Below are 24,698 nucleotides of genomic sequence, written 5' to 3' on the forward strand. Positions count from 1 at the left end.
GAAATTGAGGAGCTTGAGTAGAAGTCTTATTTAGAGACAAAGAAAGGACTACAGATGCTGTCAAGATCTGACCTCTATGCACTCGAAGGAGCTTTCTTGGAGCTACAAAAGTCCAAATGGAACTCTCTCAACGGCTATGGAAATCTAACATCCAGGGCTTTTCAGAAATATATAATAGTCTATACTTTGCTTTGGAAATGAAGTCCCAAAACTGGCATTCAACAACAGCCAACAGCCTCATTCCTGGCGTCCAGCGCCCACAGGGAAGTAGCTGGCGTCCAACGCCCAAAAGGGAGCCCATGGGTGGCGTTCAACGCCTCTAAGGGGTACTCGCTCATGAGAGACACTCAAGCTCAGTCCAAACACTCACCAAGTGGGCCCCAGAAGTGGATTTTTGCACTATCAACTTAGTTTATCTTATTTCTGTAATTCTTAGTTAGCGGATTAGTATATATATATATATATACAAGAGTTCACCCTTGTTAAGGACTCTGGCCCATTTTACGTTTTTCATTGTATTTTTCTATCAACATAAGACACTAACCTCCTAAGGTTAAGGTTAGAAGCTCTTCTGAGTTTCATGGATTAATAATATTACCGTTCTAGTTCAATATGTCTACTGTATGAATCCCCACACTTTTGTACAACTGTACCAGCAAGTGCACTGGGTCGTTCAAGTAATACCTGAGTGAGTCAGGGTCGATCCCACGAGGATTGTGGTTTGAAGCAAGCTATGGTTACCTTGCAGGTCTTAGTCAGGCAAAATCAAGAAGTCATTGATTTGAAGTTGTAAAAGGAATAATGTATAAATTACATTTTATATTAAATGGAATCAGTAATAGGAATATAGTTAAATATTGGAGTTGCTTTGTCTTTCTGAATTAACTCTGGTATTACTGTCTTCTTTCCTTGTGAATGATCTCTTCTATGGCAGGCTATGTGTGATCAACGCCATTGCTCGTGGCCATTGAACTCCTCTGCTCCAGATCAAACACCATTGCCCGTGGTCATGCAATCTGACGGAGGGTGAAGCTCTAGCAGTTCATTCTCTTGGCGATCCTACTCAAAATGCCACATACAAGTTTGAATCTTCCGGATCAGAGAATGCTGCTCCTTTGGATTCTAGCCTCTACCACAGAGACCCTAATATCCTCAGAAATTGGCTGAACTGGTGTCTCGAGAAGTTCCCAACGAAGTCGTGGATTAGCCGTCTAAGAGATGTATAATCAAGCTGGCGGTTCGTGCTTTCCAGCCACGTATTCACACAAACCCAAGTAGACACGGGTGTTTATCAGGCATGCAGTCCTAGTATGATGAACAGAGCTGATTGTCACTGATCATCCTATTCACCATGTTGAAGAACGAGTATACATCTTAGAGATAAATCAAACACGGATCGAAGAGAAACAGTAATACTTTTATTAATTCATAGGACTCAACAGGGCTCCTCCCCTCAACCTAGGTGGTTTAGAAACTCATAATGAAAGAAAATACAATGGTGTTAAACGAAAATATTGTGAATGATGGTAAAAGTTTCCGAATAACATGAATCTAATCCTTTAAATACTAAACAAATGACTAGTAAGGGTAAAACAGTCTTTTTAGTGCTAAAATCCACTTCTGGGGCCCACTTGGTAAGTGTTTGGGATGAGCTTTGATGAGATCCATGTGCTATGAGGCCTCTAAGGCATTAAACACTGGCTAGGGGGTCCTCTTTGGGCATTTGGATGTTGGTCTCTGCTTTTTGGGCGCTGGACGCCTGAAAGGGGCCAGGAGGCTGGTGTTAGACATAAGTTTTGGGCCTTTTAATCTGAAGCAAAGTATGGAATATTATAGATTACTGAAATGTTCTGGAAGTCAGCTTTCCATAGCCATTGCAAACGCTCCATTTGGACTTCTGTAGCTCCAGAAAAACTCTTCCGAGTGCAAGGAGGTCAGATCTTGACAGCATCTGTAGTGCTTTCTCTGTCTCTGAATCAGGCTTTTGCTCCAGCTCCTCAATTTCAGCCAAAAATTATCTGAAATTGCACAAAAACACAAAAACTCATAGTAGAATCTAAAAAAGTGAATTTAACACTAAAACCTATAAAAACTTAATAAAAACTAAACAAAATATATTAAAAACTGTATGAAAACGATACCAAAAAGCGTATAAAATATCCGCTGATCAATGTCAGATTCGATTCTCTTATGCATTCTCGTTCTTCATCTGATGAATTGAGGGTGACAATCATCCTTGTTCTACATGAATTCCGTGTGAGTCCTGACCCAGATAGCGTTGAACCAAAGTTAGAGATTGCATTGCGGATTCCAATAAAGCAACTGAGCAACTTTGGATACGTGACATGAAATCCCGTTGACTATAGGTATGTGAGGTCTCTGTGGCATTAAGGCTAGAGTCAGAGAAGCAGCACTTTCTGATCCAGAAGATCTGCCTTGTCTGTGGCACCTTGAGTAGGATCATAAAGGGGAGTGGATTACTTAGAGCTTCATCTTCTGCTACAGTGAGAAACCTAGAGATGGCTTGATGAGAGGACATGAGTCATTTCAACGTGGTGGATTGCTGTAGTAGAGGAGGTTAACTTGATAAGAGGACATGAGTTAATCACTTACGGCTACCATTGAAGGAATCAGAAAGTTATTGAAGTATACAGTAAGAAAAGTTAATCCGGAAAGACAAAGCATCTCCGAAGCCTCAACCGTTCTCATACCATTGATTTCTCATCTATCTAGTAATATTTTATTTATCTATTTTGTTTTATGCATTTTCTATGACAAACTATAATTTCTATCTGCCTAAATAAGATCTGCAAGGTAACCACTGCTTGCTCAAACCAACAATCTCCGTGGGATCGACCCTCACTCACCTGAGGTATTACGTGGACGACCCGGTATATTTATTGATCTATCTGTGTGAATTCTGCAGAGCTAGTTCCGTGCACCATTCAGTCATACCACATACTATGAACAGGATCCTGTCTCTAGAGCATGTTGAACTAATTCATGAGAGCACATGAAGGAAGTTCACCATGAGGGGTGAAGATCTGAGCCCCTATCAAACTCCATAAAGGAGCTGTCCGTCAAGCTAATGACGATAAAGAAGTGCTTGTTGGGAGGCAACCTAACCATACAGTACTTTTATCTTCTTTTAAGTTATTTTAAGTCCATTTGAGTCTGAGTTCTTACTTTTTATTTTCCATTCATTGTCATATTTTCCTAGTTTGCATAACGTTTGTGATCATGTGTAGCACTTAGACTAGAAATAGGAAGGCGTAGGAGAGAAAACAGAACACCCTAGATTTGGAATTATGTTACCAGGAAGGCTATTAGTGGTCCTCTGATTAATTTCATTAACTATTGTGGCTAATTAACCCATCTGAATCTCCAAGTTCTTGATTAATGTTCTGGTTTCATGTATAAAGCTTGCCATTAGTGCTTCCAAATTAGTGTTCTTCTCAGACTGAGGAGTTGCTTACTGAGATAACTGAAACTGGTGGTTATTGAAATTGTTCTGATGGAAACTGCCCTGAGAATTATTATTAAAATTCTGTGGCCTCTGAGGTTGCTCTCTCCACCCTAAATTTGGGTGATTTCTCCAGCCCTGATTATAAGTCTTAGCATATGGATCATTATTGGGGTTTCTAGGATCACTCCCATGTAGTTGACCTGTTCAGAAGAAGATGGAGCATAATCATAATTCTCATTTTGCATAAAATTACCTGTCATGTCATAAGGGACCTCTTGAGGTGTATTATGGGTGTTGATAGCTGAAACTTGCATTCCACTCAACCGTTGAGTAATTAGATTTATTTGCTGAGACAAAAGCTTGTTCTGAGCAAGAAGAGCATCAACAGCTTCCACTTCCAAAATGCCTCTCTTCTGAGGGGTCTCAGAGGTCACAGGATTCCTGTTGAAGGAATATAAGTATTGGTTGTTAGCAACCAACTCAATAAGCTCAATAGTCTCCTCTAGTATCTTCTTCATGTGCAAAGTACCACCTGCAGAATTATCTAAGTGCATCTTGGACATTTCACATAAACCTTCATAGAAGATATCCAACTGAGTCCATCTAGAGAACATGTCTGGAGGGTATTGCCTAGTTGGTAGCTTGAATCTCTCCCAAGCTTCATAAAGGGTCTCACCATCCTTCTGTCTGAAGGTTTGAAACTCCACCCTTAGCTTAGTCAGCTTTTGAGGTGGGAAAAATTTAGTCATAAATCCAGTGATAACCTTGTCCCAAGTATCCAGACTCTCCTTGGGTTGAGAATCTAACCACAGCTTTGCTCTATCCTTTACAGCAAATGGGAAGAGCATGAGTTTGTATACCTCAGGATTCACTCCATTGGTATTCACTGTATCACAAATCTGCAGAAAATCAGAGATAAATTGGTTTAGGTCTTCCTGAGGGAGCCTATGATATTGGCAATTCTGTTGCACAAGAGTAACTAGTTGTGGCTTCAGTTCAAAGTTGTTTGCAGCTATAGGAGGCACCACAATACTTTTTCCATAAATATCTGCATTAGGAGCAGTGTAAGAGCCAAGCACTCTTCTAGGTTGCTCATTCCCATTCAGATTTGCAATATTAGCATTAATTAGCAGCATTATTATGATCCATATTGGACTCTGCAGCCTTGTAAAGTCTTGCTTATTGCAAACGCCACCTCAAAGTCCTTTCAGGTTCAGGATCAAAGTCTAACAGAGGTTCTTTGTCCCTGTTTCTACTCATAAACAGACAGAAGACAAGAAAAGATGGGACTCTCTACGTCAGAGTGTAGACAAATCCCAGTGAGGTAACCTATGTGAAGAAATAAAATAAAATACTTACTACTTAATGCTAAAAAATTCGAAAATAATGATCAAAAGCAAGCAAAAAAAAATTCAAAATTTTCAAGGAATTTAAACAGAAGAATTAAAATAAAATTAACTAGGTAACACCAAACTTAATTTCAGAAATTAAGGAAAAATAATGGCAATAAAATTCGAAAATTAAAGAGAAAAAATAAATAAAATTAAAACTAAAATGCCTAATCTAAGCAATCAAACAACTAATAGTTGTTAATCACAGTCAATCCCCGGCAACGGGCCCAAAAACTTGGTGCGGAATTTATAACCACAAACTAACCGGCAAGTGCACCGGGTCGTACCAAGCAATACCTCAGGTGAGTGAGGGTCGATCCCACGAGGATTGATGGATCAAGCAACAATGGTTAAGTGATTGGCTTAGTCAGACAAATAGAAAATGGTGTTGAAGGTTCAAAAGCATTAACAGTAAATTCAAAATATGAGAAAGCAATCAGTAAACAAGTTGTGAATAATATACAGAGAAACAGTTAAGGCTTCAGAGTTATCTATTTTCCAGATTGACTTTTCTTACTAACTATTTTAATCATGCAAGATTTATTTCATGGCAAACTATAAGTGACTAAACCCTAATTCCTTAGACCTTTTTAGTCTCCTCTAACCTTCATCAATTGCCAATTCCTTGGTCACTTAATTCCAATTAGAGGGTGAAGTTCAATTCTAGTTTATATGCCACAAAAACCCTAATTACCCAAATATAAGAGGATTATATGTCACGTATCCCGTTAAGTCCAGATAATTAGTGATTTAGGAGAATATGTTTTCAAGCTGTTGTTCAAGTAAAGAGCTTTTCCAAGTTATACAAGAACTCAATTAGAAAAAGGGTCATACTTCTGTTCCACCCAGATTCATAAAATAAAGAACGAAAGCAATTCCTGAATTATAAATCAGTACATGAATTAAAATAGAAAAATAATAGTATCAATCCATACAATAGACAGAGCTCTTAACCTTAACAGTGGAGGTTTAGTTGCTCATGATTCAGAGAGAAAACTAGGATTTTGAAAAACTATAAATTGCGGAATGAGGTCGAAGAGAAGAGAAGAGCCCGAAGGGATGATTCTTTTCCCTTTTATATCTAATCCAAATTAATGTAAAATATATTTTCTAAGAATTAAATAATATCTTTTTCTATTTATAAAAGGAATAAATTTTAATCAAAATTGATTAAATGCTTCTCGTGCAGCCTCTGGACGAATTGGGGACCACTTGATTCATTAAGGTCCACGCTGAACTTGGAAATTCTAAAGTTCAACGTGGAGTAGTGTACGTATCTAACCCCTTTGAAGCTTTGAACTGGCACTGAACTTGGAAGGAGCTAAGTTCAGCGTGGAGGAGGCAGAGGCTTCTTTATTGGTTTCCCTTGAGTCCACGTTGAACTTGGATTAACCCAAGTTCAGCGTGGGGTGATGCGGGATTCTTCCCTTGGAGCGTTGGGTTGGTAATGAACTTGGAAAGAGACAAGTTCAGCGTGGAGGAGGCCGAATCAGATTTCCTTTGCATCCTTCAAGCTGGCGCTGAACTTGACCATTGTCAAGTTCAGCGTGGAGGTCACGCTTGTATTTCCTGGCAGGTGTTGATGCTAGCACTGAACTTGAATAATTTCAAGTTCAGCATGGAGGAGGCAGCTTACATTCTTCACTCTCTCCATTCTCTAGCCTTGACTTAAACTCTGCAAAATTCGTCCAAAATGCTACCTGAAATAAACAGAATTGCACACAACTCAAAGTAGCATTCATAGTGGCTAAAATAGATTAAATTTTGGTTAAACTTAGCTATTCAAGTGCAAATTCACAAGAAAAAGACAGAGAAGATGCTCACGCATCACCCCCTCCCCCCCCCCCATTTTTCCCCCATAATAACTGAACCCCAACCTTCCCCACTCCTATAAATACCCCTCACTTATTCCACCCCCAACACACTTTAACATACTCTTCCCCTCTTCCATATTCTTCATCATACACTTCCTATTCTTCCATCTTCCTTTCCCATCCCAAAAGGCCGAAGCCATATCCCTCCCCCTTCTCTATATTTCTTCTATTTCCTTTATTTTTCTTTTTTTGTATTTCTCTTTTGCTCAAGGACGAGCAAAGTTCTTAAGTTTGGCGTTTGAAAGCTCCACTTTTTGCTTTCTATATCTTATATCCATGGCACCAAAAATGGCAAAGCCCATCAAGACCACTTCTATGAGTGGTGAGGAAGAATAAGGTGATTCCCGAGGTCCCCTTCAAACTAAAGGTCGATGAGTATCTGAAGATCCTACACCAAGTTCTAAGATGAGATTGGAAAATTCTGACCAATCCCATTTCCGAGATTGGAGTTTTAATGGTGCAAGAATTCTATGCCAATGCCTGGGTCACCAAGAGGTATGAAACAAGTGTGAACCCGGAGCCAAAAAACTAGCGCACCATGGTCAGAGGGCAAATCATAGATTTCATCCCTGAGAGTGTGAGGGTAGCGCTACAGTTTCCAGAGCCATGGAATGACCCTCAGTCATACACTTGAAGGGTCAACTCTGACCAAAGGCTTGATGAAGTTCTTGTTGATATCTGCATGTCTAGAGCTCAATGGAAAAGAGACGCTCAAGGCAAGCCTTACCAACTGGGTAGGCTTGACCTTAAGCCAGTGGTTAGAGGATGCTTGGAGTTTATCCAACGTTCGATCGTCCCTACGAGTAACCGCTCTGAGGTTACAACTGAGAGAGCAGTAATGATCTACTGCATCATGCTCGGCAGTGAGGTGGAGGTCCATGAGGTAATCCCTCAAGAAATTTATAAAGTAGCTGACAAGCCCTCCACCCAAGCACGGTTGGTATTCCCTCATCTCATTTATCGCCTATGTGGAGCAGCTGGAGTTCGCATAGGAGGAGATACCCTAATTGACAAGGAGAGATCCATCACAAGAAAGGGTATGGAGCACGCCAGGGAGCCTACACAAGGACCACAGCAAGAACCCATTCCACCACCTCCACAGGAGATCCCGGGATGCCTCAAGGGATGTACTTCGCTCTCTATGACTACTTGGATCAGTTGACCATATCTCTAGGGGAGATGACCTCATCAGTTGATCAGCTGAGGCTGGAGCATCAGGACCAGTCTGCTATCCTCCATCAGATAATGGAAGACCAAAGGAGTATGAGGGAGGAGCATAGGAGGCATGGGCATGACATTGAGGAGCTTAAACGCTCCAGAGGATTTTCCAGAGGGAGCAGTGGCCACCATCACAGAGGTGGTCTAGTTTCATTCTCCCTATATTTATGTCTGTTTTCTTTGTATTCTATTTTGTTATCTGTTATCTATTCTAGTGCATGCACACTTAAGATTTCGTTTTATTTGATTTTCTTCTTTAGTATTAGTTTTTTTTGTTTTATTTAAAGGTGCTTTATGTATCCCTCATCAAGCTTAAAAAGAAAAAAATTTATTGAAAAAAAGTAGTAAGATGCACAAAGGTCTTGAGTTAAATTATGAGTTATTCTATTACTTTGATGTGGTGGCCTTAATTAACTGTGCATAATTGATATTGAAGTTGAGCACATCGGCTCTTAAGGAACAGTGAATTTAGAGAAGTATTATTGATTCTCTGAAATATCAAAAAGATTGATTCTTTAAGCAAAAGAAACAACAAAAAGAAAAAATAAAATCAAAAGAAAAATCAAAAGAAAAGGATCCAAGGCTTTGAATATCAATGGTTAGGAGGGTCAAAATTGGCCTAAAAAGCTCAAAAGAGTTGCTACTGTAACTATATGCTTGTGGTGTGAAAGTGTCAAGTAAACCTTGAGACTAAACATTTAAAGTCGTAACCCAATGTTATAAAGAGTACGCTTAAGGCTCTGAGCACCACTATCTGGGAATTTAAGCAAGGCTAAATTCAAATCCAAAGGGTTTTCCCAGTTAAGTACTTGTGATGTTTATGTATCAAGTGGTATTACCTGAAAACAAAACCCTTAGAGTCACGGCTAGGCTCAAAGGTGCAAAGCACCAAAAGAAAACAAAAGCTGTGTTCAAGAATCAAGAAAAACTTAAAAAAGAGAGTCAATAATATCATCTGGATTCTAGTTCTAAAGGATGCCAATATTTCTGAGCTTCAAAGAAAAGTGAGATGCTAAGGCTATTCAGAAATAGAGTGTTAATAGTCCCATTCAGTAATTGGACCTGAGCTTCATTGACAACCCTAAACCTGATATATTTTTCTCTTCTATTTGGTCCTATCATGTTTTTGGTTACTTGAGGACAAGCAACAGTTTAAGTTTAGTGGAAAAATTCATCTTTGGATGCTACTTTGAGTTTTTGTATTATTTTTATGATTTTAGGTGAATTTCGGGCAAGTTTGGCAAAATCTTGTTCAAAGATGAAGAAAGGATAGCAGATGCTATCAATCCTGACCTCCTTGCATTCAGACGAGCATAACTTGAGATAAAAAGGTCCAATTGATACATTCTTAACATCTTTAGAAAGCTAACTTTTAGAGCTTTTCAGCAATATATACTTTTAGAGCTTTTCAGTAATAGTCTATACTTTTCTTCCAGAATCACTGCCAAATCGGGCACTAAACGTCCAAGCTTAACGTTTAGCGCCCAAGAAGGAGCAACTCCCAGCATTGAACGCCCAAAATTGGCGTTCAACGTTAGCCAGGGAGCAAGGACCAGCGAGCACACCTCCCTTATGGGCGTTCAATGCCCAGATTGGCGCTGAACGCCAGGAATCAGTCGAAGCAAGTACCAAAGTGGGCCCCAAAGTGGATTTTAGCACTCCTTAGCTTATCTTATCTTATCCTTATAACTTTTAAATTTAAATTAATATTTTTTTAGGGTTAGTATTTACTATTTAAAGAGGAGATCGCTTAGGTTTATAAACATTCAGAATTAGATCTTCTTCTTTACTTTTAACTCTGTTTTCTTTGTAAGTCATGAGCAACTAAACCTCCTAGTTATGGTTAGGAGCTCTGTTTATTTCTATGGATTAATATTATTACTTTTCTATTTTAATATATGTTTGATTCCATTCTAAGGTATGACTCATTCTTAATACTAATGAAACTTGGTGGAACGAAAGTATAACCCTTTTTCTACATGAGTTCTTGTGATACTTGGCCAAGGTCATTCGAACTACAGCTTGAGAACACACCTCCTAGACGGCTAATCCACAACTCGTTGGGGACATGGGAACATCTGTTCAGCCGGGATGTGGGGTGATTAGGGCCTTTATGGTATAAACTAGAATACTGAACTTCATTCTCTGGTTCGAAACAACTAACCTTGTCTGTAGCGTTTTAGTAGGATCAGGGGAGATTAATCACTAAGGGATTAGGATTAATCACTTACAGTTTGTCATAGAATGAATCATTCATTGTTAAAGTAGTTAATAAGAGGTATTAATCCGGAAAGATAAACATCTCCGAGACCTTAACTACTTCCTTTATATTGATTTTACACCAATCTTTACTTGCTTTTCTTATCTCATTGCTTTATGCGTTTACACCAACAACCTTCTTTTACTATTTGCATGATAAAGTCCAACAAAATAGCTATTACTTGCTCAATCCGACAATTCTTGTGGGATCGACCCTCACTCACCTGGGGTATTACTTGAACGACCTGGTGCACTTACCGGTGAAATTGTGCGAATTTAAATTTCGCGCACCACGAGTGTAGTTCAACATTACAACAACTTAACACACATCAACACTACTAAGGATGCAAGCATAATTAACAATACAAATAAATAGATATCAACAAAATCAAGCATTAAAAAAAAAAAAAAAAAAAAAAAAAAAAAAACTAATACATGCGATTCTATTTAAAGTTCTCCCGTTGTATCTCATGAATGTTACCTCCCCCTTTCATCACAATGCGTTGAATCCACCACGTCTCCCACCAATATATAATTTGATTTTGCAACATCCTCCAATCAAGCTTCTTTCTTATGAAGATAATATTATTTCTTTGCCTCCCAATGCACCAAATGACGAAAAACATAATTCTCCAACCTTTTCTCCTTTTCTTTGATACCCTTCTAGACATCCAAGATTCAAAACATGTTCTTAATTTCCCAGGCCTCACCCACACCACCTCCCAGATTTTAAGAACATCTCCATAATTTCCAAGCAATGCAACAAGAGAAGAATAGATGATGTACCGACTCTGGTTTAGTGTAACAGAATACACATGCTAGCTCTATTTTTGGAATGATGCCGACTTGTAGAATCTCTCTTTCGTGTTCAAGCGCGCCATGATCACAAACCATATCAAAACCTCCACCCTTGGTGGAACTAAATTCTTCCACAACAACTTTGTATATGCAGTATGCTAATTTCTTTCAACCACATGCCTCCAGTCTTAACCATATTTTGATCACTTATTGACATATCTGGCTTCACTTTATTACATGAACAAACTATTTCTTTTTATAATGGACACTTTTCTTTGTCAAAACGTCACCACCATTTAAAAAGAAGCATTTTGGTCTTAAATATACAAAGATTGCTTAGATTACAAACAACTAATTTATTATGTTGTGAAATATAAAGAGATTGCAAATAAAAGAATATAAAGAACTTTGAAGAAAATGATGAACAAATAGAATTTAAGTTTTGCAACACAAAGACAATTCAAATGTTGGTATGACATGATATGCTATATTAATATTTAACTTGTCACAATAGCACTTAACGAAATTAATTAATGGTTAATATTAAAATAGATCATTTTTAAATTTGAAAACCCTAAAACTAAGTTAGTGTTTTATATTGATAGACCAATAAAAAAATTTTTTTGTCAATTTTTGGCCAACTCTAAATACTAAGATTAAAATTTAAATTTTAAATTCTAAACCTTTAATAAATACTAAATCTTAAATCTTAAATTCTAAAGTATTGTCTAATGTTAAAAAAAATATTAGACCCTAACATTTCTCTTTTATATATTAAAAAAAACTTAGTTAAACCAAATTTTTTTAGAATATTATAGGCAAAAATAGAACAAACATTATAGGCAAACCAAAATCACCTCTTGTACCAAAAAATAAAATCACCACTAAACATTAAGGGAAAATACTACTACTTTCCTCTGTATTCTTTCTATTTCTTTCGGTTGACACATGAAACAATGTAATGTCTCTAGGCTTTAATGATTTACATTTTACTTTTACTTTTGATGACTAAGGTGCTTATGGAACCGTGTAATTAGCTTGCAGAATTTGCCGGGCCGGGTAAGAGACTCTAAAACTTGCCTTTTAAGCCATGGCTACTAAACTACTTTGCTTGTTTCAGTTGTTTCTTTACTATGTTCATAAAAAAGATACTCGTAGGAACCAAAACCATCTATCTAAACCTGTTTTAGACCAACCAGGGAGAAGCCAAAAACTGCTACTCGTACAAGATAAGGCCAACACTGATTCCTGAGAAAGAGGGGAATAGGAAATGGTATTGGAAAAGATGGTGGAGCTATATAGTAGAATAATGCTACTGCTACTATAGTACGTACTATTCACCTATTTTAGTATCAATTTTATTAAAAAATATTTTGGAGTATAAAATTTATATTTTAAGATAATTATAACCACTTATTTTTATTTGTGATAATTATATAAAATATCTAGAGAATAATTATAATTATTATATTACTGAAAAATATAAAAATATTTTTATAATATTAAAAATTTAATTATTTATATATATTTTTCTATCATTTTAAACTTTAAAAAAAGTGATATGATGATATAATTACATAATTTTTATGATTTAAATATTTAAAATTTGATTTTATTTTTATTTAAAAAAATATATTAGAGATATAATTATTCGTATATGTTTCATTCTATTACCTTAAAAATTTAGAAAAAATAGTATCATAATATACGATATAAAATTAACCACCATAAAGCATGTTTTTTATTTACTCAATATCACACGCCTTCTTAGTCTTTATATTATATAATCCAGTCAGGTTCACAATTATGATGGAGCCATGTTTACACTTTGAACTAAATATTTATATAATTGGGATTTGGATCCTCTAAAGTTTGAATTCCACTTTAGAGAGTAAAGTGTGATCTCTTACTATTGATTTCATAGGTGGGACCAAGAATAAATATGAAAGAGAAATTGTTTAAGGGTAAAAGATCACACTTTACTTTCTAAAGTCAAATTCAAACTTTAGAGGATCTAAATCTTTGGTAAATAAATAGTAGTGTTTATATATTACTAATTATAATTCTCCCCACCCACCAAAATAATACTATAGCTAGGTAGAGAGGAGCTTGGAAAACTGTGCCACTTGTCAAAAGTAATTGGAAACATCTATTATTCTCCTGTGTTGTGCGGCCTTTTCAACTTCTAAACATTCTGGTGGACAATATCTTACCAACCATCCCAAAGTGACATTATTTTCTTGAATATAAAGTGACATTAATTTTAGTATTCTTTTCAAAGGGAATTTCTAGATTATGATTTTGGTATTGAGTAAGAATAGAGAATAAAATAAAACTATTCATGTAATATAATTTTAATTATTGGTTGTCCTTTGCTGTATCTCCTAACTTTGAGTCATCTATGTCAACAAAGTAAGCACATAGATAAATTAAAATATTAATCAAAATACTAGAAGTTGCCAAGAAAATCACATATGGTTATGGGCCTGTATTTTTATATTTATTTTATGTTTATGAGAAGAGAATTATGCATTCAATATTATTTTGCCCCAGAATTGTTATATATATATATATATATATATATATATCCAACATCTACTTTTCGCACATAACAACAAACACAAGCGTGTATGCATCAATTTCCGTATATCCAACTAACAAGTTATAACTTTGTTTTCATCTTTATTTGGTGTAGTACTCGTTTCCTTTTAAAAGAAAAAAAATATATAATTATCTTTATTTTTTATATATTACTTTTGATTAATATATTTTGTTATAAAATATACAACTATATAGGTTTTTCAAAAAATATACTAAAAACTAATAATAATTAACAAATAGATCGTAGAACTGATTAAGAATACTATCTAATTAAAAATATTGTTCTAATTAAGTTTTTTAAAATTAATATTGATCAAATAATCAAGAATATTTTATCACTCCATCTCCCGTGTAATAATACGAATAATTTCTTCAGTTCATGTGCAGAATGATGACTATTACTTTAATTATAATGGCAAGAGGACGGAGAGAGCTAATAAACACACAAACTCAATTTAGATTAAACTTGAAGCTTGGTTATCCTTGATGAAAGGCATTACTGCATGCCCACGTAAAAATGAATGTAATGCTGATCCACTACACTGATGATTATCCTATTGCAATGTTCCACATCAAAGTTGGAATATAGAATTCAAGCATTAGCTATATATATATAATTATATATACACCTTCCTTTTTGTTCCAATTGTGTCCTTCACCCGTGGACCACCTCCACCACTACCGGGAAAAATACAGATCACACAACATATATATGTTTAAGTAGTTTTATTTGTATAGTCCTTCCAAATTAAAAGGACAGGGTAATGTACGTGAGCCAGGAATATATTATACACATATAACCTTTTTTTTTTGTAGCATCTCCTAACTCAATAGATCAAAGATTAATTTATTGTGATTTGGAGTTCTATTTAAAAGTTTGTTATTGACTAATAAGTTACTATGTACACAAAGTAATATTCGAACTTCTAACACTTGTTTAATTGGACTAATTAATAAGCTAATCACTAGATCAATCCAAATTGGTTATATTACATATACATACATATATATAGGTGAATGCTATCCCACCCTCTCTAAAATAACATGTAAGTTTCTCTCTGATGTATCACATTTTAATTAGGTGTTTATTTTAAACTGAATTACTTTAATCTCATGAGAGTTAATATCTTTAGAAGATAGTGATGGCTCGACAGAAGGAGAAAACGGGACATTCAATGAGATGGTGATGCTTGGGAGCCGCAATGACGACAACGAAGGAGTAGGGAGGAGTAAACGCAACTAAAAAATTAGTAAATGGGTAATTGTATAATATTTTAAAATATTAAAAATTGAACCTTAGCTTGTGCTTTTTTTTTTTTTTTTCAAATCATTCTTCTAAAAAAGGTACTCGAACTCTCTCTAATTTCATTTACTCCTCCCCACTATTTCATTGTTGTTGTTGCGCCTCCCAAGTATCATGCCTCATTGGGTATATCGTTTTCTCCTTCTATCGGATGGTCACTGTCCTCCAAAGATATTAACTCTCATGAGATTAAAGTATCTCAAGTTAAAATAAACATCTAATTAGAATGTGACATATCAGAGAGAGTAACTTACATGTTACTTTAAAGGGGGTAGAATAACATTCACTATATATATATATGTATGTGTGTGAATTTAGCTAACATGTATTTTAAAGACATATAATAAGTTTACTATTAGTAAAAAATTTTAAATTTTATTCATTTAATAGATATAAAATAAATACTTTAAAAACTTAAATTTTTTGTATTTATAATAAAATACTTTATCAGTTCGTAATCTTAACTTATGTCTTTTAAGAGACGTAATAGATAAACCATATATATATATATATATATATATATACATACTATTAGCTAGTTATAACTGAAAACCAAGACGCTTGTGAGAACTGAGAAGAAGCAATTGGAGAGAGAGAAGAACATGCATGATTCATCCAAGAGAGAGAGGGGGTGGGGTTGGAGTGTGTTCCAAGACACAATGATTACATGGTCTTGGGCAAGCAGAAAGGGTGGCGTGGACACGGCCAAGGGTATGGAAGTGGGGGCTTGACCGAGGTATGAAAGGAAAAAGGAAACGCCAAAAGGGAAAGGGTAAAGCCTAAAAATGAACCTCCAAAACAAAATTACAAATCTTTCTCCGTCCAACAATAATGTCACCTTTATTTTCTACAAAATTTGTTCTAATAGTACTCCTTTTGCTATTAATTAAGTGTTCAATTTTAAAATTTTACCCTTTTATAAATAATTTTATATTAAAAAATTCAGGTTACTAGCATTGATTATTTCTTTACTGGTTTTACACTTTAACTCATTTTCTCAATCTTTTAAGCGTTCTTCTAATCCTATAGCCACTAATGTAATGTATTAATGTGCACTTATAATTTCAATACTTTACCATCATTTTCTTAATCTATGTGTCCATTTAATTAAATTGGACACTAAATAAATATCCTTGATAGAATTAGTGAGGTTTAAAAGATTTTTATATAGTTTTACCAAATTTTTAATTAGGTTCTTATACGTTTTTTTAATTAGGTCTCTATATCATAATTTTTTTTTTCAATTTAATGTCTATCGTGACAAAAACGTTTGAAATAACAGAATATTCTATTAAAAAACAAATATTCTCACTATTAGAGTTAAAAATCTAATTAAAGACACCTCAATTTTTCTAAAATTCTAAAATAACTCTAGACATAGTACCACGCTCACACCTTGCCCTAAGTTCTTTGTTGACCTCCTCTGTTGCTGCGTCTCCTCTGCTCGACACCCGTCGCGTTCTCGGCATCCGTCGCATGGTCGTCCGCCGTCACTTCTCGTAACCCTGGTGTGCTCCACTACTCACATCTCGCCACGCCGCTCCTCCGTCCCTCCCTTTTCGCTCGCGTTTGTAGTCGCCATTCCCTTCACTCATGTCCTATCTCTACTGCGTTGCTCACGTTCCGTCATTGCACCATCCCATTCACTGCTGTTTTGCCGTCATCATCCCTTTTGTTGGTATCCCATCGCTGCGCCCTCCCCTTTGTTTGCGTTTGTCGTTGTCAACGATTGTCCCTTCTCCTTTATTGAATTTGATGTGAGTTTGTTTAATTTTTTTGTTTCTACTTCTATTTTTGTTCTTGTTTGATTTTTTTTGCTTCTATTTCTTTTTCTATTTGTATGTGAGTTTGTTGATTTTTTTTTAATGAACATTTCTTGAATTTGTTTAATTGTTCCTATTTAATACCTCATATTTGATTCTCTTCTTATTCCTATTTGCTGAATTTGTTTAATTGTTTATGTTTTTTAATTTTATCTAATTGTCGGATTTACTGTCGAATTTTGTTTAATTATTTTCTATCCATCTTTTGTTATAATTGCTCTTGAAAAAGGTACGCTCCATCCATCTCATAAAACCATCTTTTTTGTTTTAATGCTATTTTTTGATGGTGCTCATGTATGTATACATGTTATTAAATCTTGTTGTAGATCTTTAAGATTGGTCTCTTACCAGTCTTATACTTGAATTGGTATTTATTGGGATTGTCCAGTTGTATAAACCCTTTATGGATTATTGGATCACAGTTTGGAGATATAACTACTCTAATGGATGGTGAAGGCAGCAAGAATGTTGGACAGTTCATACAATTATTTTGAGATCAAGCATGACTTCTAGGATATGCTGCTGTTGTGATTGTTGAAATTGCTATGCTTTTTACATTTATTTTTGTCCAACTCCATTGATCATGTATTCTACAATGCATCTGTCATATAGAGTTTGTCTTTTAGTTTCATGTTCAACTGCTCAAGATGTCACTACTCTTCTACTCACTACTCTTCATAGGTTCATATGAAGTTTGTCCTTTAACTCCTCCTACTCACTACTCTTCTCTATGTGTGTGTGAAAGTCTCACTATCTCAAAAAAAATAGAAGAGAAAAACTGAGAAGGAAAAAAATTTCAAAGAAATATGAATTTATTATAGGTGGAAGATAAGAGTAGATAAGTAATTTTACAATTCAGTAATATTTTTTAAACGTTTAATGTTAATAAGGACTGAATTGAAAAAAAAAATGATATAAAGATCTAATTAAAAAGAAAAAAAATATAGAGACCTAATTAAAAATTCGGTAAAATTATAGAGACCTGCAAAGTAATTAAACTTATTAGTTATGTAATTATTTTAAAAATTTAATTAACTTGTGCTATAAAAACATATTTAAAAAATATAATGATAAAAATTTTTTAATGTTTTTAATGTATTCAATATATTAAAGACATAAAAAAAATTAACTTTTGTAATAATTTTTATAAAATATTTTTTATAGTATATTTAATCTATGTCTTTAAGACACAAGCTAAAAAAAAAATCTTTTTTTAATATTATAATAGCTATTTAATAAGATTCATTATTCAAAGGTAAATGTTATATCTAAACAATCTAAATATTTTTTTAAGTCAGTATTATGATTTTATAAAAGAAAATTATATTTATAGATAAAGTACTAATAAAAAGTTATGAAAATAAAATAATGAAAACTATATTTTTTGGTAAGGAATGTCTTTATGACATTTAAATAAAAACAGAAAAGAAATTGAAGCATAATATTTAAAGTATTCAAACATTTAAAAAAAATAGAGAATTTAAAATTTTCTATTTATAAATTCTCCAGAAAATGTTCTTAAGAATTATAATACTGATCAACAAATTAAAACTTATTAAGGGTTTAGCAAATAAAATGTAAAAAAATATATTTTTTTTAAAGACTAATAAAAATTTACTTTTTTCTAAAACATTTATTTTAGATAAAAAAAATACATTAAAACTTTTCAACCTAAACAATCTTCGTAAGTGTCTTCAAATTACATGTTACCTAAACTAATTAATTAATTAATTAGTTAATCTAGCTAGGAAGAAGGACAAGGTTTAGTTATAAGCTTTTTATCATGATGATCGTATCAGCCTTTGTGGTCTTTGGTCGGTCGACAATCTGTCTTGTGTTTTCATAACCATGTTTTTTGCTTGTGTTTTTTCATTTCTATCTCTTTTTCACAACTTGCATTGTGTAATTATACATTCACACACTTTGGACCAATCACAATCAACAAAAATTTATGTTAGTACTTTAGAAGTTGAATATTAAGAATCCTAATTCATCTCATAACTGTTTTTTAATATTTAAAAGACTAAAGATTTAAATATATATTATTTTATAAAAATATTAAAGAAAGAGTAAAATTTAAAATTTTCTTTATTTAAATATTAAAAAATAGGAAAATAAGACAAACTTTTCGTTTTTTTATAATATTATATTATAGAAAATAAATATAATTATATATCTTTTCACCTATAATGTTTGTTTTGCAAAGTATATACCACACATGCCCTGATAGCTACATAGAATGATATAAAGTTAATGCCGTAAGAAGAAAGGAAAGGCGACTAACAGTACTCAAAAGAGCCTCTACATTTTAGAGGGTCGTGAAGGCTGCAGAGTGAGAAATAGAAAAAAAAATTAAAATAAATCAAAATAAACCAAAAATATGTTCCAGCAAAGCAGGAAAAAAATACATTGTCGAAGGTAAAGGATAAGAAGGTCCATGATCAACCCTCCACAACCACAAAGCTTTGAGTTTGATACACAATAGAAAGAGAGAGAAACCTATTTTTTCAACACGCATCCACTACAAGGAGCAAAAAACAAAGAAAGAAAGTAACCTTTCAATCCCTAGCATGAGAGAATTACAACAGAGAATTAGAATAGCATAATCAGTAGTAGTAATAGTCATCATAACACAACAAGGGAAGGCTTAATTTGTTTTTGTTTTTACTTTTTTTTTTTTAAAAAAAAATTTTCTTTTCTACCAATACCACAGCATCCTTGTCCTTTAATGTCCATTTCATTTTCATTCCCTTGTGCTATAGCATAAACCAAACTTCTCGATACGTACCCTTTCACCTTTCTGTCCTCTCCTTTTCTTTTTCCCCTCAAACCTCTGAAATTTCAACCTCATCACTTTCTCTCTCTTAGCTCCTCAAATTTCATATACAAATTTATCACAAGGCTTGAAGTTCTTTCTGATCGAGATGATGAAAAAGGAAGAAGATCAAGGGCAGTGTTCTCCGCAAGCAATCCAGAACACCATTCAAAGCTACCAAGAACAGTTATTCCTTCAGCAGCAGATGCAGCATCACAACCCAAACGGTACGGATCTTTATATCGGCGGCGGTGGAAGTGGAAGGGGGTTAGTGTTCCCTCCTGAAGCCTCTCCAATCATGCAACCACCATGGTCCATGTCACCGGTTCACCCTTTCAGCCAAGCCGGTCCGGTTCACCCGGTCTCCCATCATAATGATAACAATAATAACCACCACGATCCTTTCCTTGTTCCTCCACCGCCTCCGTCGCCATACGCAAGTTTCTTCAATCGAAGGGTCCCGTCTCTGCAGTTCGCATACGAGGGCCCTTCTTCTGAACACGTCAGGATCATATCTGACTCGCTTGTTGGGCCCATGGTTCATCCCGGTTCTGTGGGCCCGTTTGGGCTCCAGTCCGAGTTAGGCAAGATGACTGCCCAAGAAATCATGGAGGCTAAGGCTCTTGCGGCCTCCAAGAGTCACAGTGAAGCTGAAAGGAGACGCAGAGAGAGAATCAATAACCATCTTGCCAAACTCCGTAGCTTGTTGCCAAACACAACTAAAGTAAGTATAATTTATCGTTGAGTTTAGTTTTCTACTATGATTTGATCAGATTTATCAATTTACACGATTATTCAAATAATAAATTTTAACACTAATTATTTTACTAGTATACTAATACCCAAGAATAGACAGTTAGATATTTATAAAAGAACTCTTTTATTATTAAATTTTAATATGTACTTAATCGAAAACATAATAAAATTAAACCTAAAATTCTATGTATATTATCCAAACCCCTACTGTTCCTAGTGGCTTAGTAAGTGTGTCCTTTTATAATAAGAAAAACAACCTAATTAAGAGTTAAAGATCCCATACATATATGGTCACGCCTACAACATGGTATACTATACTACACCATAAAAATAAAACCATATTATATATAAAGAAAAATCATTTACTAAATCAATAATATAACATACATATTAAAATCTAAAAGATATATTAAAAATAAGTTACACAGTAAATATTTATACATAAATATATATCGATTAACCTAGTGATTTATTTTTTTTTTATGCATATAATATTTTTCACAAAAATATTATGTTTAAAAGTGTACGATTTTTTTATTAAATTTATATTTTGTTGCCATGATTTAGTTTCTACCGATTATTACTTTGGTTTTATATAGCAACAGCCAACCAAAAATGTGATGACCTTTAGAAAATGAGGTGCAAAACTGTGTCAATGCCTTTCTTTTTTCCTACCACCCTTCCTTTCTGGCTTTCACCAGTTTGTTGTTTGTTTAAAGAGTGTTTTATTTTTTATTTTTTCTTTCTTCTTTGCTTCAAATTCCTTCTCTCTTTCTGAGTCTCAGTAGCAGTAGTAGTAGTATGTTGCTAGTTCCGAGGAGGGGTTGTTATTAATTAGTAAGGAAAAAGTAATAATCAAAGAAAGGAGTAAAGAAAAGGTTATTAAGCGATAATGTCGCTTGGTTGACATGATAAAGAGAAACCAAAGCGCAGTTGAAAAGTTGCACATGGAAATTTCTTGCCGGATAACATTGATCAGTCAAACTCATCAGCTTGATCATGAAAAAGATGTAAAAGCCACACAGACATAGAGAGAGGAGAGACAAACTAGCACCCTTGTCAGTGTTACACATACACTATGTATCACGATATACCTATATCTATCTATCTATCTATCTATCTATCTCATTTCATCATCTTTTTTGGTGTCATCTCATTTCATCATCTTGTGCATGGTGCATATATATGTACTATACTTCCTCCATTCAAAAAATTCCATCAGTTTCATTCCATATATCAGTCTATAACAATTAACCAAACACTATGACTATACCTACTATGCATTTCTCTTCCACACTAAAATGCCATGTGAACAATTATCTTTATACATATATGAAAGGTTAACAAGATGTTTCAATAACATTATGGTTCTAATAATTTTAGCGTTAATCTTATTATAAAATATATACACAGTTACATAGAGATCAATCACTAACATTACTTGAATATTAACGTTTGTAGAATATATATATATATATATATATTCTTCTCTTTATTTTTTGTAATTATCTTATATAATTATTTATGTAACATTATTTTTTTCATTTTATGAGATTTACGCGATATATAATTTTTAAATTATATTAGTAAAAGTAAATGAGTATAAACTCCAACTGCACTCGTAAATAATAATAATAATAATTTTTTTTGGTGACTAATAATAATAATAATTTGTTATAGTATAAGCATGCAAGAAATAATTAAAGAGGTTTAGTGTGCTTGTTTCTTCTTTTTAAAATTTTTTTCTCTCAAACTTTCATGATTTCTAACATTTTAATGTACTGAAACTACAAATACAAATTTCACTTTTGGAATCAATGATGAAATATGATGTATTACATATTCACTAAGTAATAATTGAAAGTTATAATTTTTTTTTCAATTTTTTTACTGTTTAAATGAGTAAAAATTTAAATATATATATATTATGAGTCCTAATTATTAGCTATTCTTCATTACCGGGTGGCGATGTGTAGAAGAAAGAGTATATTAATAAAGATATTCTTTTTTCCAAAATCAAAAGAATGATTAGGCTGATAAAATAAAGAATTTCTAACTAGCTTGTTATCCTAGAATAATTAAGTGGAAAAACAAGAACTTTATGTAAGAATTGAAGCCCCCAAAAAGAGAATTGGAAATTTATTTAATAGGAGATCAGAATGATTTTCCTTGAAAATGAAAAATTCGTCCACTTGAAAACATATAAAATTAAAAAATTCAAAGTTTTATTTATTTTGAAAGTTAAAAGGATAACTGAAAGAATACATCAGAAAGATAAATTAGGATTCATTACATTTTTTTATAATTATGCTATATATTAAAATTAACTATTAACATAAAATATATAAAATATATAATAAAATATAAAATATACATTAAAAATAAATTAAAAATACATCTATATAAATACATAATAGTTAAATTTGATAATTAATTTTAAGATACAAATAGGGTATGGTTTATATTTTTTTTGAAGAAAGTTTAGAAAATTGACATTTTTATTAAATTTGGCCAATATTTAACTAGTAAAAAAAATGAATAATCTCATACTTTTAAAAATATTAATAATAACTAAATAATGACTACAAATCATAAAATTTGCTGACCTTCTAACACTCTTTTTTTAATATTCACCAAATAAAAAACTTGTTGCATAATACATTTAAAAACTATTGAGGTTTAAATTGCAAGATATACAATTTTTTTTAAATTATTCTTTGAATAAATTACCATTTGTACCCATAAAAGATACAGATGCTGACAAATGTACCCATATAAAAATAAAACGACAATTATACCCACCGGAAGATGACTTTCGTGTGTCAAGAGTACCCGGACCCGGACGTTGGTTACACAATTGGTCTGTTAGAGTATTTTTGGCACACGAAAGCTATCTTCTGTGGGTACAATTATCGTTTTATTCTTATATAAATACATTTGTCAACGTTTATCTTTCATGGATACAAATGATAATTTATTCTTATTTTTTAATTTCATTTATCCCTTGTATGATAAAATCCGTAGTATTATTAAAATCTAGCTAGCACTTAATCAATAAAAAAAATAAAATAAATAATCTCATTTAGATATAATTTTACACTATTAAAAATACTAATAATAACTAATTAATAACTACAAATCACAAAATCTAGTGCACTCTAGCACTCCTCATTTTCTCTTACTTTTCTACATGGCATGATTATTTTTTTCTTTGTAGACAGATAAAGCTTCATTGCTAGCAGAAGTGATTCAGCACGTGAAGGAACTGAAGCGTCAAACTTCACTGATAGCAGAAACGAATCCAGTTCCCACAGAATCCGACGAGTTAACGGTGGATACGACGGACGAAGACGGAAGGTTTGTAATCAAAGCGTCTTTATGCTGCGAAGACCGTTCAGATCTCTTGCCCGACCTCATCAAGACACTGAAGGAACTCAAGCTGAGAACCCTCAAAGCCGAGATCACCACACTCGGCGGCCGCATGAAGAATGTGTTGTTCATCACGGCGGACGAAGAAGATTATTCTAGTAGCAACGCCGGCAGTGGCGGAGGAGAGCAAAGCCTTCAGCTGGGTCATTATTGTATTAGCTCAATACAAGAAGCGCTGAGGGCTGTCATGGAGAAAGGTGGTGGTGATGAATCTGCTTCTGGGAATGTTAAGAGGCAAAGGACGAATATCAATATCCTTGAACAAAGGTCTTTATGAATTTTCACTAACTAAAGACCTATAATTTATAATTACCATCATATTTATCTAATTAATTATCACTTGCTTTAAGTTAATATCTCTACTTTTTTTTGTGGATGTGGTTCCTTTTTTTATTTTTTTTTTTGGGTGGTGTTGGTGTGTGATGAAAGTGAAAAACACCACTATATGATGTATTTTGTCCATCATCGTCATCATCATGAAGCAATTCAATGAAGAAATTAAACGATATATTATATAATATGGTCTTTTGTACAAAGGTCTATATAAAGTTTCACTAATTAAAGACCTATAATTTATAATTATCATATTTATCTAATTAATTATCACTTTATATTATAATTTCTCGTTTGTAAAATGTTTGGTTGTTTTTGCGGTGTGTCGAAATATACCACTAGTATGATGATGTAAGTGAAACTATTTTGTTCATCATGGTCATAGCAATGAGGTAATGATATATATAATATGGTTTCTGTACATGTACTTGTTGCTTGGGTTTGAGTCCAAAGGGAGACAGAGAGAGAGAAGGGGAGAGCTGGTTAAGGAAAGAAAACAGCGAAGGATCTTTTTCGTGGCAAGAGAAACCTTATATCAAATCCTAACATGGAAAATGAGTAGTGTGGGAATTTCAATTACTCAAACATGAAACATAATATATAACCGCTGGAGACGCCGGTGGCTATTTTGT

At 33.5% G+C, this 24,698-nt stretch overlaps 1 protein-coding gene and 1 non-coding gene across 2 annotated transcripts; both read left to right on the top strand.

Annotated features, from left to right (window-relative positions):
• Positions 1-4,075: 4,075 nt before the first annotated feature.
• On the top strand, positions 4,076-4,181 carry LOC148565522 (small nucleolar RNA R71). Its single transcript, XR_015884640.1, has one exon. It is a non-coding gene; the product is annotated as a small nucleolar RNA R71 (small nucleolar RNA).
• A 14,825-nt stretch (positions 4,182-19,006) lies between these two features.
• LOC107643785 (transcription factor bHLH30) lies at positions 19,007-24,305 on the top strand. The gene is made up of 2 exons (XM_016347528.3): positions 19,007-20,272; positions 23,522-24,305. The coding sequence occupies exons 1-2, from the start codon at positions 19,658-19,660 to the stop codon at positions 24,008-24,010; spliced, it is 1,104 nt and encodes a 367-aa protein (XP_016203014.1). The 5' UTR covers positions 19,007-19,657; the 3' UTR covers positions 24,011-24,305.
• The last annotated feature ends 393 nt before the right edge of the window (positions 24,306-24,698 follow it).

Source organism: Arachis ipaensis, chromosome B5 (assembly GCF_059453495.1).
Source record: "Arachis ipaensis isolate K30076 ecotype BB chromosome B5, ASM5945349v1, whole genome shotgun sequence".
In the NCBI taxonomy this organism is placed as follows: domain Eukaryota; kingdom Viridiplantae; phylum Streptophyta; class Magnoliopsida; order Fabales; family Fabaceae; genus Arachis; species Arachis ipaensis.